Source organism: Syngnathoides biaculeatus, chromosome 17, assembly GCF_019802595.1.
Source record: "Syngnathoides biaculeatus isolate LvHL_M chromosome 17, ASM1980259v1, whole genome shotgun sequence".
Classification (NCBI taxonomy): Eukaryota; Metazoa; Chordata; class Actinopteri; order Syngnathiformes; family Syngnathidae; genus Syngnathoides; species Syngnathoides biaculeatus.
The window spans coordinates 21,748,693-21,761,349 of record NC_084656.1 but is presented as its reverse complement, the minus strand read 5'-3'; the positions used below and the strand labels follow the sequence as shown (position 1 = coordinate 21,761,349).

The 12,657-nt window shown below is 42.2% G+C and overlaps 1 protein-coding gene across 1 annotated transcript in view; it reads left to right on the top strand.

Moving 5' to 3' along the window:
- The window catches only part of LOC133490416 (formin-binding protein 1), a 42,999-nt gene that overhangs the window by 14,406 nt on the left and 15,936 nt on the right, over window positions 1-12,657 (top strand). Inside the window, 4 exon segments of the mRNA XM_061800440.1 lie at window positions 4,603-4,731; window positions 5,208-5,354; window positions 6,926-7,120; window positions 9,027-9,215. Coding sequence (XP_061656424.1) covers window positions 4,603-4,731; window positions 5,208-5,354; window positions 6,926-7,120; window positions 9,027-9,215 — 660 coding nt within the window.

Below are 12,657 nucleotides of genomic sequence, written 5' to 3'. Positions count from 1 at the left end.
TGTCAGGCTCAAGAGTTGACACGGTTCGGACCCGATTAGTATGCAAATACAGGCCGGGGAATAAAGAGCCTTTTTGCTTGCTGGACACAAACAGCTTCGATTTGGGGGGGGGTTGCTGGAGCAAGCGTGCCTGGCCAAACAATAGCGCCGTTGTCCCGTAAACACAGTGGAGGCATTTATGGGAGCGCACTGTACGAGCCTCGTGCGTCGCCCGTCATGCATTAGCGCGCAGCGGAGTCCCAGCGTCATGTGATTGGTCGCCCTCACCCAAAAGCAGTACACCGCGTTTGAAGTCCGGAAGACGCATCAAGCACCCGCTACGTAAACGGTCGAGTTAACGATCGTAAAATAAATACGTATTCGTACTGGTTATTACTGTTATTAGTAAACAGTCAACTTTACCTTTAATAACAAGTGACCGCACGTATGATAACTCTTAACAATAGTAAAATATTGCAACCAATTTTTAATGCATCGGTGCCTTGACTTTTGAAACATCTTCAACTTTTTTTTTTTTTTTTTACATAAGAAAAATAGCTAGCTATAAGTACTATAGTACCAATATCTACAGGAATAACAGAATTAAATCAAATATGAAAAATATATCACTTGTGCACCATGGTGATAATTTAATGAGCTTCATGGTGTTGTGCAATATGATACATATAGACATACCACACAAGATTCGATGATCAAACACAATTGCATAAAAATGGTAAATCAATGCCAAAATGGCAAAACATTTATAGGACACAAAATAATCTACATGAATCACAAATGTTTTCATAAAACTAAAACCAAGCAACAAAAACAAAACAATTATGAAACATTCAAATAAATACAGGAATTGCAAAAAAAGTGTCAAAAAAATTGCGTGAAAATATTTATAAAACTATCACAACACGACATAACAATTGCAAAAATATTGAAAAAAAATAGCAAAACATTTTGTGTATAAATACTATTTAACAATTGCAAAATATTTGCCCGACAATTCCCAAAAAACTCTGTTCAAATAGCACAAATCCTTCACTATCATACCATAATGGTGTAACATTCTAAAAAGAGGTACCACAAAGTAATCCTAAAATATTGCCAAATATTGCACAGCATTCATAAATCATAACAATTGCAAAAAATAAAATCGATAATAAAATAATTAAAAAAAACAGTCGCACAATATTCAGCAAAAGTAACACAAAGCAATCAGAAAAATGTTCAAAAACGTCCCAAAATATATTTGCAAAATTTCCCCCAAAATATCGCAAAAGAATGCGAAAAAAATTTTTTTTGCATGCCCTTCTATGCGTTGTTTTTTTTTACCTCCACTTTCACTGTGCACTGATTGTTTGCCCGCCTTCCCCAGTCAGGGTGATGACAACGGATCAAGAGCAACGTTTTGCTTGGTTGTTTAGGGCCTAACCATCTTTTTGTTTTTTCCTGTTTATGTGTTTGTATACCATTTTTTTTTTTTTTTTTTTTAATGCCTCGCCTTGAAGCGAAGTTTCCTCAAGGTAGGTGCGGCGGCGGACAGCAGGCGTTCCCCCTCCACGTGTGTGTCTGGACGTCAGTGGCTTGCCTCACTTGGTCGTTTTTGGGTTTTTTTTACATGTGCAAAAAAAAAAAAAAAAGGATTAGTTTTAACCGCAAGCTGTCATAGCGCGCATAACTCATATTTGCTGACAGGAAACGGAGACAGGATGTGATTTGGTGTCCATGGTGACACGCGGCGGTGTTGTGCAAGCGCACTTTGCGTAGCGCTGCATGCTTACACGTGCACTCGCACTTTGACATGCGCTTTTTTTTTTTTTTTTTTTAAAGATCCATCCTGTGTATCACCTTCCTTTTGTCCGAGTTTAGACTTCCACACTGGGGGTGGGGGGCACTGAGCGGAATATAAGATGTAAGCTATTGCTTGTCCGTGTATGTTCCATGTTTGTCATATTAAAAGCAACTTTCACGATCAGAAATACAGAAGTGATGTAACTTAAGAGTTTGATTTGTTTATGAGCTCGTTTTTGATATCAAAACACTCTCAAATGAATGTCAATGGGATTAAGCTGTTAAAGCCCACCCCCCCAAAGACAACCCACCGGCAAACACCTGTTTAGAATAATAATAATAATAATAAATCATCACTGTACCTTGTAAAAATGTACAGTGATGACATAAATATAAAGATTTAAAACAGTTTATGCGTCATCATTTTTCAATGGGCGGCACGGTGGGTCAGCTGAAAAGCGTTGGCCTCACAGTTCTGAGGTCCCGGGTTCGATTCCGGACCCGCCTGTGTGGAGTTTGCATGTTCTCCCCCATTCCTGCGTGGGTTTTCTCCGGGTGGGCACTCTGCTTTCCTCCCACATCCCAAAAACATTCAATGGACACTGTAAATTGCTCGTAGGTGTGATTGTGAGTGCGGCTGTTTGTCCCGATGTGCCCCTGCGATTGGCTGGCGACCAGTTCAGGGTGTACCCCGCCTCCTGCCGGTTGACACCTGGGATAGCCTCCAGCACTCTCCGCGACGCTCGTGAGGATAAGCGGAAAAGAAACAGGATAGATGGGCATTTAGGGAATTTCAAATCATTTTTGTCATTTTTCTCTCTTTGCAACAGATCTCACAAAGCCTTTTATTACCATTTTAATTGATATCCCCCCCCCCCCTTTTGCTTTTAGAAGAGGCGGATAACATGATTCCAAATTATTTTCGCATATTTTTTTTGTTACCTTGCCTTCTTCCTGCCTTGCACCTGGCTCCTTTCCTGTCGTACGCAAAACATTTTGAAAATAATTACTCATCCAGAGAGCTCAGAAAAGTCCCTAATTTGTCACCGCCGCCTCTCCTAAAAAAATATGCATTTTAAATCAGCCTGACTGATAAATTATGATTATTCGAGCCCTTAGTCTGCCTTGCACGAGGCTCCTTTCCTGTCATACGCAAAACATTTTGAAAATAATTCCTCATCCGGAGAGCTCAGAAAAGTCCCTAATTTGTCGCCGCCCCCTCTCCTAAAAAAAATATGCATTTTAAGTCAGCCTGACTGATAAATTATGATTATTCGAGCCCCTAGTCTGGAGAAAATCTCGAGAAATATTTTTCCTGAATTTGTATGACTTTTGCTGATGTTGGGACAACAGCGGCTGCGGTCCATCAAAGAGCTTCTTGAAGCCATTTCTTTTTTCCATTCTTAAGAAGGGCGTTTTTTTTTTTGTTGTTGTTGCTATCGGCGACAAGTGAGTTTGTATTGGACCGCCCCCCCCCCCAGTCGTGACGGAAAGAGGAAGGAGCAGATATGCCGAGCTAACGGCGCGCATGTCGTCTGGCTGAGATAATCTCATCGCCATCTGCCGCGATCTGTAACCGTGGCACTCCTGCTGCACTTGAGCAACATGAACGTTAAATTAGCCAAATTAGCTTGCAACCCCCCCTGACAAAATGCCCCCCCCCCCTTCTTCAAATGTCTCAATCAGGGCATTTCCTGGCTCAAATTGATACTAGTGATAGCACGTCTCAACCACTGGCTCAGATTTCATTTTCATTTATTCATCCAGCCATCCATTTTCCTAGCCACTTATCCTCACAAGGGAGTGCTGGAGCCTATCCCAGCTGTCAACAGGCAGGAGGCGGGGTACACCCCGAACTCGTCCCCAGCCAATCGCAGGGCACATCGAGACAAAAACAGCCGGCACTCACAAACACACCTAGGGGCAATTTACAGTGTCCATTGAATGTTTTTGGAATGTGGGAGGAAACCGGAGTGCCCACCCGGAGAAAACCCACGCAGAAACTCCACACAGGCGGGCCCGGGATTGAACTCTGGACCCTCAGAACTGTGAGGCCAACACTTTCAAGCTGATCCACCGTGCCGCCCCTTTTCATTTATCCATACCATAATACAACTATACATCAGACCAAGCCTCTTTGCAATCAAATTAAAAAAAAAAAAAAAAAAAAAAGACTCGTAACTGTCGTGGGAGACAAGATGCATTTTGTGAAGCATGCTATAAATTTGCACCATGATTTCTGGAAAATCTTGAAAGAGTACCAAAAAAACAAAAGTGACCAGAACGTTTTTATCATCACTTTTTGGGTTTCAGTTACTGCTGCAAGTAACAATTATTCTTGTATTTTTTTCTTAAATTTCCACCCCTATATTTCAAAACAAAACAAGAAATTGGCATTCACGGCTCTTAAGAGTGGAGTGTGTGTGCTTCTGCGACATTTTCTCTGTTGCAGTTAAATTTTTGGATGTGGCATTATGAGGGGATTTTATGCCGTGTCCCGATGAAACGAGCTGAGGTTTGCTTGTCTTTTTGTTCATTTTTTTATTGTAAACAAACAAATGTTCTGCAGATCTGAAAATAATCTTAAAATGAACAAGTCCGAGAGGTTTTAGAGCCGAAGACGGCTCTCCAAATTTTCTACGCAGATAAAAACCTGCTTACGCTTGCACGCGCAAATAAATCTACGAATAACCGTTTCTGTGCTCAAGCTGTGTTTGTTTGTGTTTTTTTTGTATGTTCATAAACAACTTTGCCCCCACTATGCTAACAGCGGGTCTTTTTTTTGTTGTTGTTTTTTTGTTTTTGTTTGTTTCTGTTCAGGCTCGGCAGCAAGCTCACGCCAGGCAACAGATGGCGGCCGACAGCAAGAACGATTACTCGTCCTACCTGCACAAGTTCAACCAGGAGCAGAACGAGCACTATTACACTGTAATACCAAACATCTTCCAGGTGCGCAAGGTTTATTTACCCGACTGCAGAGCACAACTTATACCACGGGCGTCAAACTCATTTTTGTCGCGGCCCACATTGCAGTTCCGGTTTCCCTCATATTGAAATGTGAAATTTATGAATTGCTTTTTTAATCAGAAATCAAGTGTAATGGGTATTTAAACTATTGTTGATGTTTGGTAGCGTAAAAATTGTTGCAGTACCTCGACATTATGATTTATGATTTAAAAAAAAAATTATGAATAAATGAAATAAATGAAATTTTGCTACAGATTTGAACAAGAATCACGGAAGTTGACGTGCATGATTCGCCTTCGCGGGCCACATAAAATCATGTGGCGGGCCGGATCTTGCCCCAGGGCCTTTTGTTTCACACCTGTGACTTATAAAATCCTTTTCTTTGACAGATCTTAATTAAAATATGAAATACAAACGGCTATTTCTGATGATTGTGTCGATGTTGACGCGCCTCACAGAGACTCCAAGACATGGAGGAGAAGCGCATCGAGAGGTTAGGAGCGTGCATGAAGACGTTCGCCGACGTGGACCGGCAGGTCATCCCCATCGTGGGAAAGTGTCTGGACGGCATGACCAAGGCGGCCGAGTCCATCGAGGCCAAGACGGTGAGTGACACTTGCTGTCAGCCGGCCCCTTGTGTCGTATTTTCCTCTTCCGTCGTCCCCGGTGGGGGGTGGGGGGGGGTGTTTTCATTACGCCTGACTCATTTAGCTCCTTCTCCCCCCCATTCTCCTCTCGCGCTTATCACCTCGGCTGTAAACGCGCCAGACGGCAGGGACGGTGTTGTTCGGGGCCTTATCGGCCGGGCCTCCGACGAGCCGGAGAATCGCAGGAAGCAGACAGCGGCGCGGTTAAGATACACTTTGACAGATGACCCGGTGAAAAATTCGGAGTTTTCGTCCTGCGCGCATTGTTTATCCACCACAAAAGCTGGTTTTTTTAATACAGTAAAGCCTCGGTTCTCGAACGTCCCCGTTTTCGAACAAATCGTTTTTTGACTCATAACGAAAAAACCCGGAAATAACATAATGCGCATAGCGAGTTTTGCTATTGTCTATTCGAACGCCCCCTGAAAAAACACGGAAATAACATAATGCGCGTGGCGCAACCGGTTGACCCACCCATGAACTGTTTTGTTATTGTCAATTCGAACGCCCCCCGGAAAAAAACCCGGAAATGACATAACGCGCGCGGCGCAACCGGCGCACTTTGGTTATTGTGTATAACGCAGCCTCTGTACACAGACGTGTCCCAGTAGTGACTGTTGACTGTTGAGGACTACCGTATTAACCCCCAATCACCGCTCCAACGAAAAAAAGTTTAAAGTTATTCTGCACTTTTGTTAATTAAAAAAGTTTACAAGGCCGGGGGCCTAGTCGCTACAGATACGGCAACCTAGCGTACACTACTACTAAAGCATGCATTTTAAGCAAAAAAAAAAAAACAAATCTATTTCTTAAATTATTTTATTATATAAAGTATTTAAGCTATATATGTATTTCTACTATGCAGTTTGTTATCAGGAAAAGCTAAAAGAAATTCTTTTAAAAAGCAAAGATTTTTAGGCTTGGAACGCATTATTTCTTTTTCCATTCATTGCAATGGGAAACAGCGATTCGGTCTTCGAACAAATCACTTCTCGAACCATTTTCTGGAATGGATTGTGGTGAAGAACCGAGGCATCACTGTATTTTAACCCATTCATGGGCAAGGTGGCAATTTTTTGCCTTATTGAAATAAAAGTCTCCTCACAAGCCACAATCAAGGAAATAACACTTCTTTTTCGTTTATTGTTAAATTATATGATAACGTTACTCATTTATAATCTCGTCCCAAAAATCCAACTGCTAACTTTGACTGATAAATTATCCTCTCGTGATACCAAATTATGGCTTCAGATTAAAACACTTAAATATTTTTGATATACTGAAGGATATAATGCGGGAAAATCATGATGTCCCAAAAATGGGACGCTTCCCACGAATGGTTAAAAAAGGTACTTTCACAGTAAACGTGTTATTACAGTTTTGTATGTCGGAAGGTCTGTGATCAAGTTCCAGCAAAACATTCCAAGTAATATTTTAAAGCCACTGATGAGGACTTTACAGAAATCGTAACCAGGTCCAAAATCAAGTAATCTGTGTGTGTGTGTGTGTGTGTGTGTGCGTTTGCGCAGGACTCCAAGCAGGTGGTGGAGTCGTACAAGTCGGGCTTCGAGCCCCCGGGCGACGTGGAGTTTGAGGACTACGGGCAGGCCATGAAGAGGGCGGTGTCGGAAACCAGCCTGGGCAACTCGCGGGTGGAGGTCCGCGAGAGGCCCGGCGGCAAGTGCAAGGGCAAACTGTGGCCCTTCACCAGGAGCAAAAACAAGGTGACACACAACACAGCGGCGCCGCGACCCCCTCCCGCAAAATATCCCGCGGGTTCTCTTGTTAGTATTTTGATGGTGGTTTATCTCCCTCCCCCCCTCGCCTCCACCCTCCCTGACCGACGTGGAGCGCCCCCGTCGCGTCTGTAACACACACTAATGCTTTTCCCCGCCTCTCCGGCTCCTCCATATTAATTCAGCCGCACTCTCACTCCTGTTTTCCACCGACTGGCCGTCCACTGTCAGCAGTGATAACCTGATTTCTCACTTGCGGGCTGGTGGTACACTCATTTTATTTCTTTATTTACATTTTTTTATAGAGGCTTTCACATCACTTTTGGGTGCTTGTTGTCGTTAGTATGAATGAATGTCCTTAACGTGTTGTGAGAGATGTATTGAGACCAAAGTGGTAATAATACAGTAATCCCGCGCATATCGCACGGTTCACAATTCACAACGTGTACATTTTTTTTCTGTGCAAAGTGTCCCCCAATTTTCTGAAAAAGTTACTTATCAAGAAGATCCCGCCAGAGCCGTGTCTAAAATAACACAGTCATTTCGGTCGGGTGTTGGCTTTCGGTTGAAATTTCAAGATGAACTTAACCCGTTCATGGGCAGGGTGGCAATTTTTTTGTCTTATTGAGGTAAAACTATAATAACGGGCCACAATCAAGGAAATATTTCTTTATCGTTTATGGTTAAGTTATATGATAACGTGAGGCAGCCATGTTGGGTCAGCAAGGAAAGGGAAATAACTCCATGCTAACTTTGACCGATGAGTTATCCTCTCCTGATAACCAAATTATGGCTTCAGATTAAAACACTGAAATATTTTTTGATATATTGAAGGATATAATGCGTGAAAATCATGACGTCCCAAAAATGGTACGCACTTTAACCTCTCAATGTTTCAAGACTCGAGGTCCGACTTAGCTGTTCTAAATTTCCATCTTAAATTCCAATTTGTGACAATTCCCAATTTTTAACAATCCTCTACACTACACATTTTTAAAAATCATGTGACCGAGACGTCTCAACAGTTGATCAAGGGGCATAAAAGTGAATTTTCTCGGACTGAAGCGATCAATTTCCAAATTTCTTCATTTTCTTCCTTTCCAGTCCATTTTAGGTTCATTTTGAAATCTTACCGATATCTTTTTTTGTGGACGGTGTACTTCCTTGGCGCCAAATGACTGCGCTTCTTTTCTTATTTTAGCGACTGAGATCCTTTTGCTTGTGGGGCCTGATTGAGTTTAGCCCGGGTCGTCAGCGGCAGCACGCGCATGCACGCGGGCACGTCTGAATTTGAACTTGTGCGGAAGTTGTTTTGAGATCGTTTGTGGTGTATTAATCTGTCAATAGAGGCACTTGTAAACATTTTGCAGGTTGTTGTCAATTCTCGCAAAAAGCGAGGGATTACTGTAGTAGCAGAAAGCATCACAATCAGTTATTATTGTTATCATTTTTTTTTTTTAAATGCTGCGTGACTTGATCGTGTTGCGCTTTGGCTTTTTGGAATCACATCAGCATCACAGTGCATGGCTTGACTGTACCATCCTCTCCTCGGACATGGATTTCGCCGCAACTTGCTCGGAATGGGACGCTCGCACGCGCTGGGTCCGCAACGGCTGCTTGCTTTTAACGCGCTTGTGCTTTGTCTTTTGTTTTTTTTTTTCTCACCTTCCACCGACGGTGTCGATGTTCCTCTCATGTCGTGTTTGATATTTTTGCTTTGTTTTTAATTATTCTTTTTTTTTTGTTTGTTTTTGTTTGTTTTAACGTGTCGAGGAGGTTTATTGATTTTGTGTTCCCTCCTCCTTTTCCTCCATTGGGATTCTGGCCCCCCTCTCCCCTTTCCTCTTCTTTTTCTTCTTCTATGTTTTTTTTTTTTTTTTTTCTTTACCGGTAGTTTATGTCCCTGTTAACGTCCCCCCGCCAGCCCCCGCCCGCCCCCCCGGCCTCGTCCCCGCCCTCACCCTCTGCTGTTCCCAACGACTCCCAGTCTCCCAAGCAGCCCAAGGAGCCTCTCTCGCATCGCCTCAACGACTTCATGGCCTCCAAGCCCAAAATGCATTGCCTGCGGAGCCTGAGGCGAGGGGTAAGTCCGCGCGCGCCAAGCTTTTCTGCATGCTTTCGTGTGTCTTGCGCGCCTGAGCACTTCACCGACCGCACTGGATGGGACCGCAAGGCGTTTTCAGCAACAATATCAAAATGTAACGAGCGAGCGAGTCACGTGGCACATGCAGAGGGGTCTGCTCCACGCATTTTACATCTCACTACAGTTTTATTATAATCATTGACGTTATATCTTTCTCCCCCAAATCAAAAGACTTTTCTCATTTTTCCCCTAAAAAAAATGGAAATTCAAATTATATTTACTCAAATGCTGGCCAAATAATTACATGTATTCAACTGAGGAAAGCACCCGGAATTTATTTGTAAGAAATGCTAAGTTAAAAATCAGTCTTTCATTATATTATATTATATTATATTATGTTACGTATATAGCATTATAAAACATTTTTTCACAGTTAATGATAGAAATCCAAATTTCCTCAACACAGGGAGGGTTAGAAATAATTACAATATTCCAAATTTTCACAAATCAAAGCTGGTGCAAGGGGTTTATTTACTCAACTGCAGCTGTACCAGGCATTTATTATTTGTACAAGGTCAGTGACATATGTATATTTTTTGTTTTTCCCATCACCGTTAATAAATGATTATGATTTTAAAAAATATTTCCACAAAAAATGACTATGTAGTTTGTTGATTCAACTACAGCGTATCAAGGCTTTCAGTTTACCAAATTATTACCATTTTTTTTTAATACAAATCAATGATGAAATTAACATTTCCCTGGCCTAGACATTTATTTACTTGAACTGCAGCCTCTGTAAAGCAATATCATAAATTACAGTTGAGGGTGTTTAAAAATATAATAAAAGAGGTAGAAGAGTTATGCCACGGGAAAATCATCAATACATGGTTGGCGTTGAATTGCTGGCGGTGGTGCCTTGCCCTGCAACTAATTGGAACGCTGCTTTTATTTATAGGGATGGGCTGTAGCTAAGAAAAGCCTGTGTAAAAAAAAAAAAAAAAAAAAAAAAAAAAACATTGGAGTTATTATTACACCTATTTAATGCCGTCACGCTTTATTGCTATTTAATAATGTTTTTTTTTCTTTTTTAGGTATAGCATGTATGGTCTCATATTTAAACTGAGCCTTTTTTTTTTTCCCCAAAACCTTTCACAAATATGTAATGCCTTGACTCATACAGTGCGGTCCAGGTCGTTGTTCTTATTTTTTTTTTTTCTGACTTGCTTTCCGTTCCTATGAATCAGTGATGGCTGTCTGACTCACCAGCTGTGTCTTCATCTCGTGTCCTCATTCTAACTCACTGCGACACACCAGCAACACCCCCCCCCCCCCCGGAAACCCACCCCACGCTCATCCTCATCCTCGCAATACGCCTTGACAGTAGCATGGAGACACTCGGTAATTCTCGCTGGAGGCAGATTGTTCATTTCAAAAGGACTGCGGTAATTCCCAGCAGAGTCACAGTTAGCTATTTGCTATTTCCGCTATTTTTTAGGACAAACTCGCTGGCGGTTTTTGTGCTCGTTGTGCAACTGAGATGGCACAAGATGGCGCCAGAGCACGGTCTAAATAGCAAAGTAGTACAGTTGCTCCAAGAACGTACTGTGTGCTGAAGTTACGCATGTCAAATAGGAGGCTCGCTTTGGCTAGCTGTTGTTGTTGTTGTTGTTGTAGCTTGGTTTAGCCTGGGTTGTTTGTGAGAGTCTTTGCTGCAGTATGCATGCACTAACGGTGGCTTAAAAAAAAGAGATCAAATGATCTGCCGGTCATTTTTTTCTTTATTTTGTTTTACGTGTTTCAAATGATAGTCAAGTGTGTGACATATTTACGGTTTAAATCAAGCCTGTCAACATCATTTTTCTCAATCAGCAAATTTTTGTTAAGGTTTCCCCTCAGCATTTCGTGAGCAGAAATAGCATAATTGCCCAAGTCATTTTTCACCATTTTTAGAAAAACAGAAAAAACACACAAATTCAACAAACAAGGACCCAGATAATGACCCAGATAATTCAGAATCTACACCAACAAAGAAAAAAAAATTAAAGGAACACATTTGTATTTTTTGATGATATTGTGACAGTAATTTCAAAATGACTTGGGCATTAATATTATTAGTCCAAGTTTTAAATGTGGCATATTTTGCATATCACTATTTACATTTAGTTGAGCACTTTTTGTACCTGATGATGAGCAGCTACGTGTATCGGACACGATCTGGACCTTTCCCAGAATTTCCTTTGAGGGATTTACCACCCGGCCCGCAAGAAGCATCTCGTCACGCTGCTTGTTGTGGTCAACCCATCTGAGGAAGTGCACAAAAATACATGAACAAGACACAAATTTGGGCTTTTCGGAGAATGTCTGAGATTGATCTAGCAAATGGTAAACTCCGACTAGGCTGTATCGGTCAAAAAAAAAAAAAATCATCGTTTGGAGGAGTGACTTCCTGGAGGTTATCAGCAGCAGCAGCACAGGCGGGGTCGTCGTCACCGTCACAGAGGTCGAAACCGGCTTTCCCGTTCCCGTTTCAGTCGTCCCTGACCTCAGGAACGGGCGTTTGCGCACGTTTTGTTTCCGTACGCCAAAAAATGTATTCAGGGCGCCTCTTGAAATTGTTTTGTTTGGTCATGGTGATTGTTTTCCGGGGGGGGGGGTAAGAACCCGGTTTTCCCAGGGTTCTCCCCTTGCCCCCCAAATATTTAAAGATTGTTTTCCTGAAAATGAAATTGTATAGTCATTTTTTTTTTTTAAATTCAGTCCCTGAAGAGTAGTACCCGCCCGGGAGCATGAAATTTGCTTTGCGCGTCTGTCATGGGTTGACTCACACAAATGTCTCAAGAGGCCATCTTGCAAAAGAAACAGGAAGTCGACCATTTTGGATTGAAGAAGCCATTTTAGGGCCGTTTTGGCCATTTACAAGAGTCCTTCAAAGACAAACTTGTCCATGAGGTTTTGGACATTTGCTACTGTGTACGTATCCGAGACAGACGGATGACGCTAAACTGTGGCAAGTTCCAGTTGTCATCATTTATGTTCCTGCCAAATTTGAAGCAGTTATGCTCAGCAAATGGGTGACGTTAAATTGTTTGTGTTTTTGCCATTTGAACTGCGTGTACGAGGCGAATGGTGACACTAAATTAGAGACAATTAGGACAATTTTCATCTGTGGTTTTGCAATCAAATTTCAACAAGGTCTGATTGCATCAGGGATCAGCTCTAAGCCCCTTACTGTTCGCTGTGGTAATGGATATGCCGACAGACGAGGTTAGACTGGAATCCCCTTGGACCATGATATTCGCAGATGATATTGTGATATGCAGTGAACGCAGGGAGCAGGCGGAGGAACAGTGAGAAAGATGGAGGCAGGCACTGGAAAGGAGAGGAACGAAGATTGGCTGAAGTAAAACAGAATATGTGTGCGTGAATGAGAGGGGAGGAG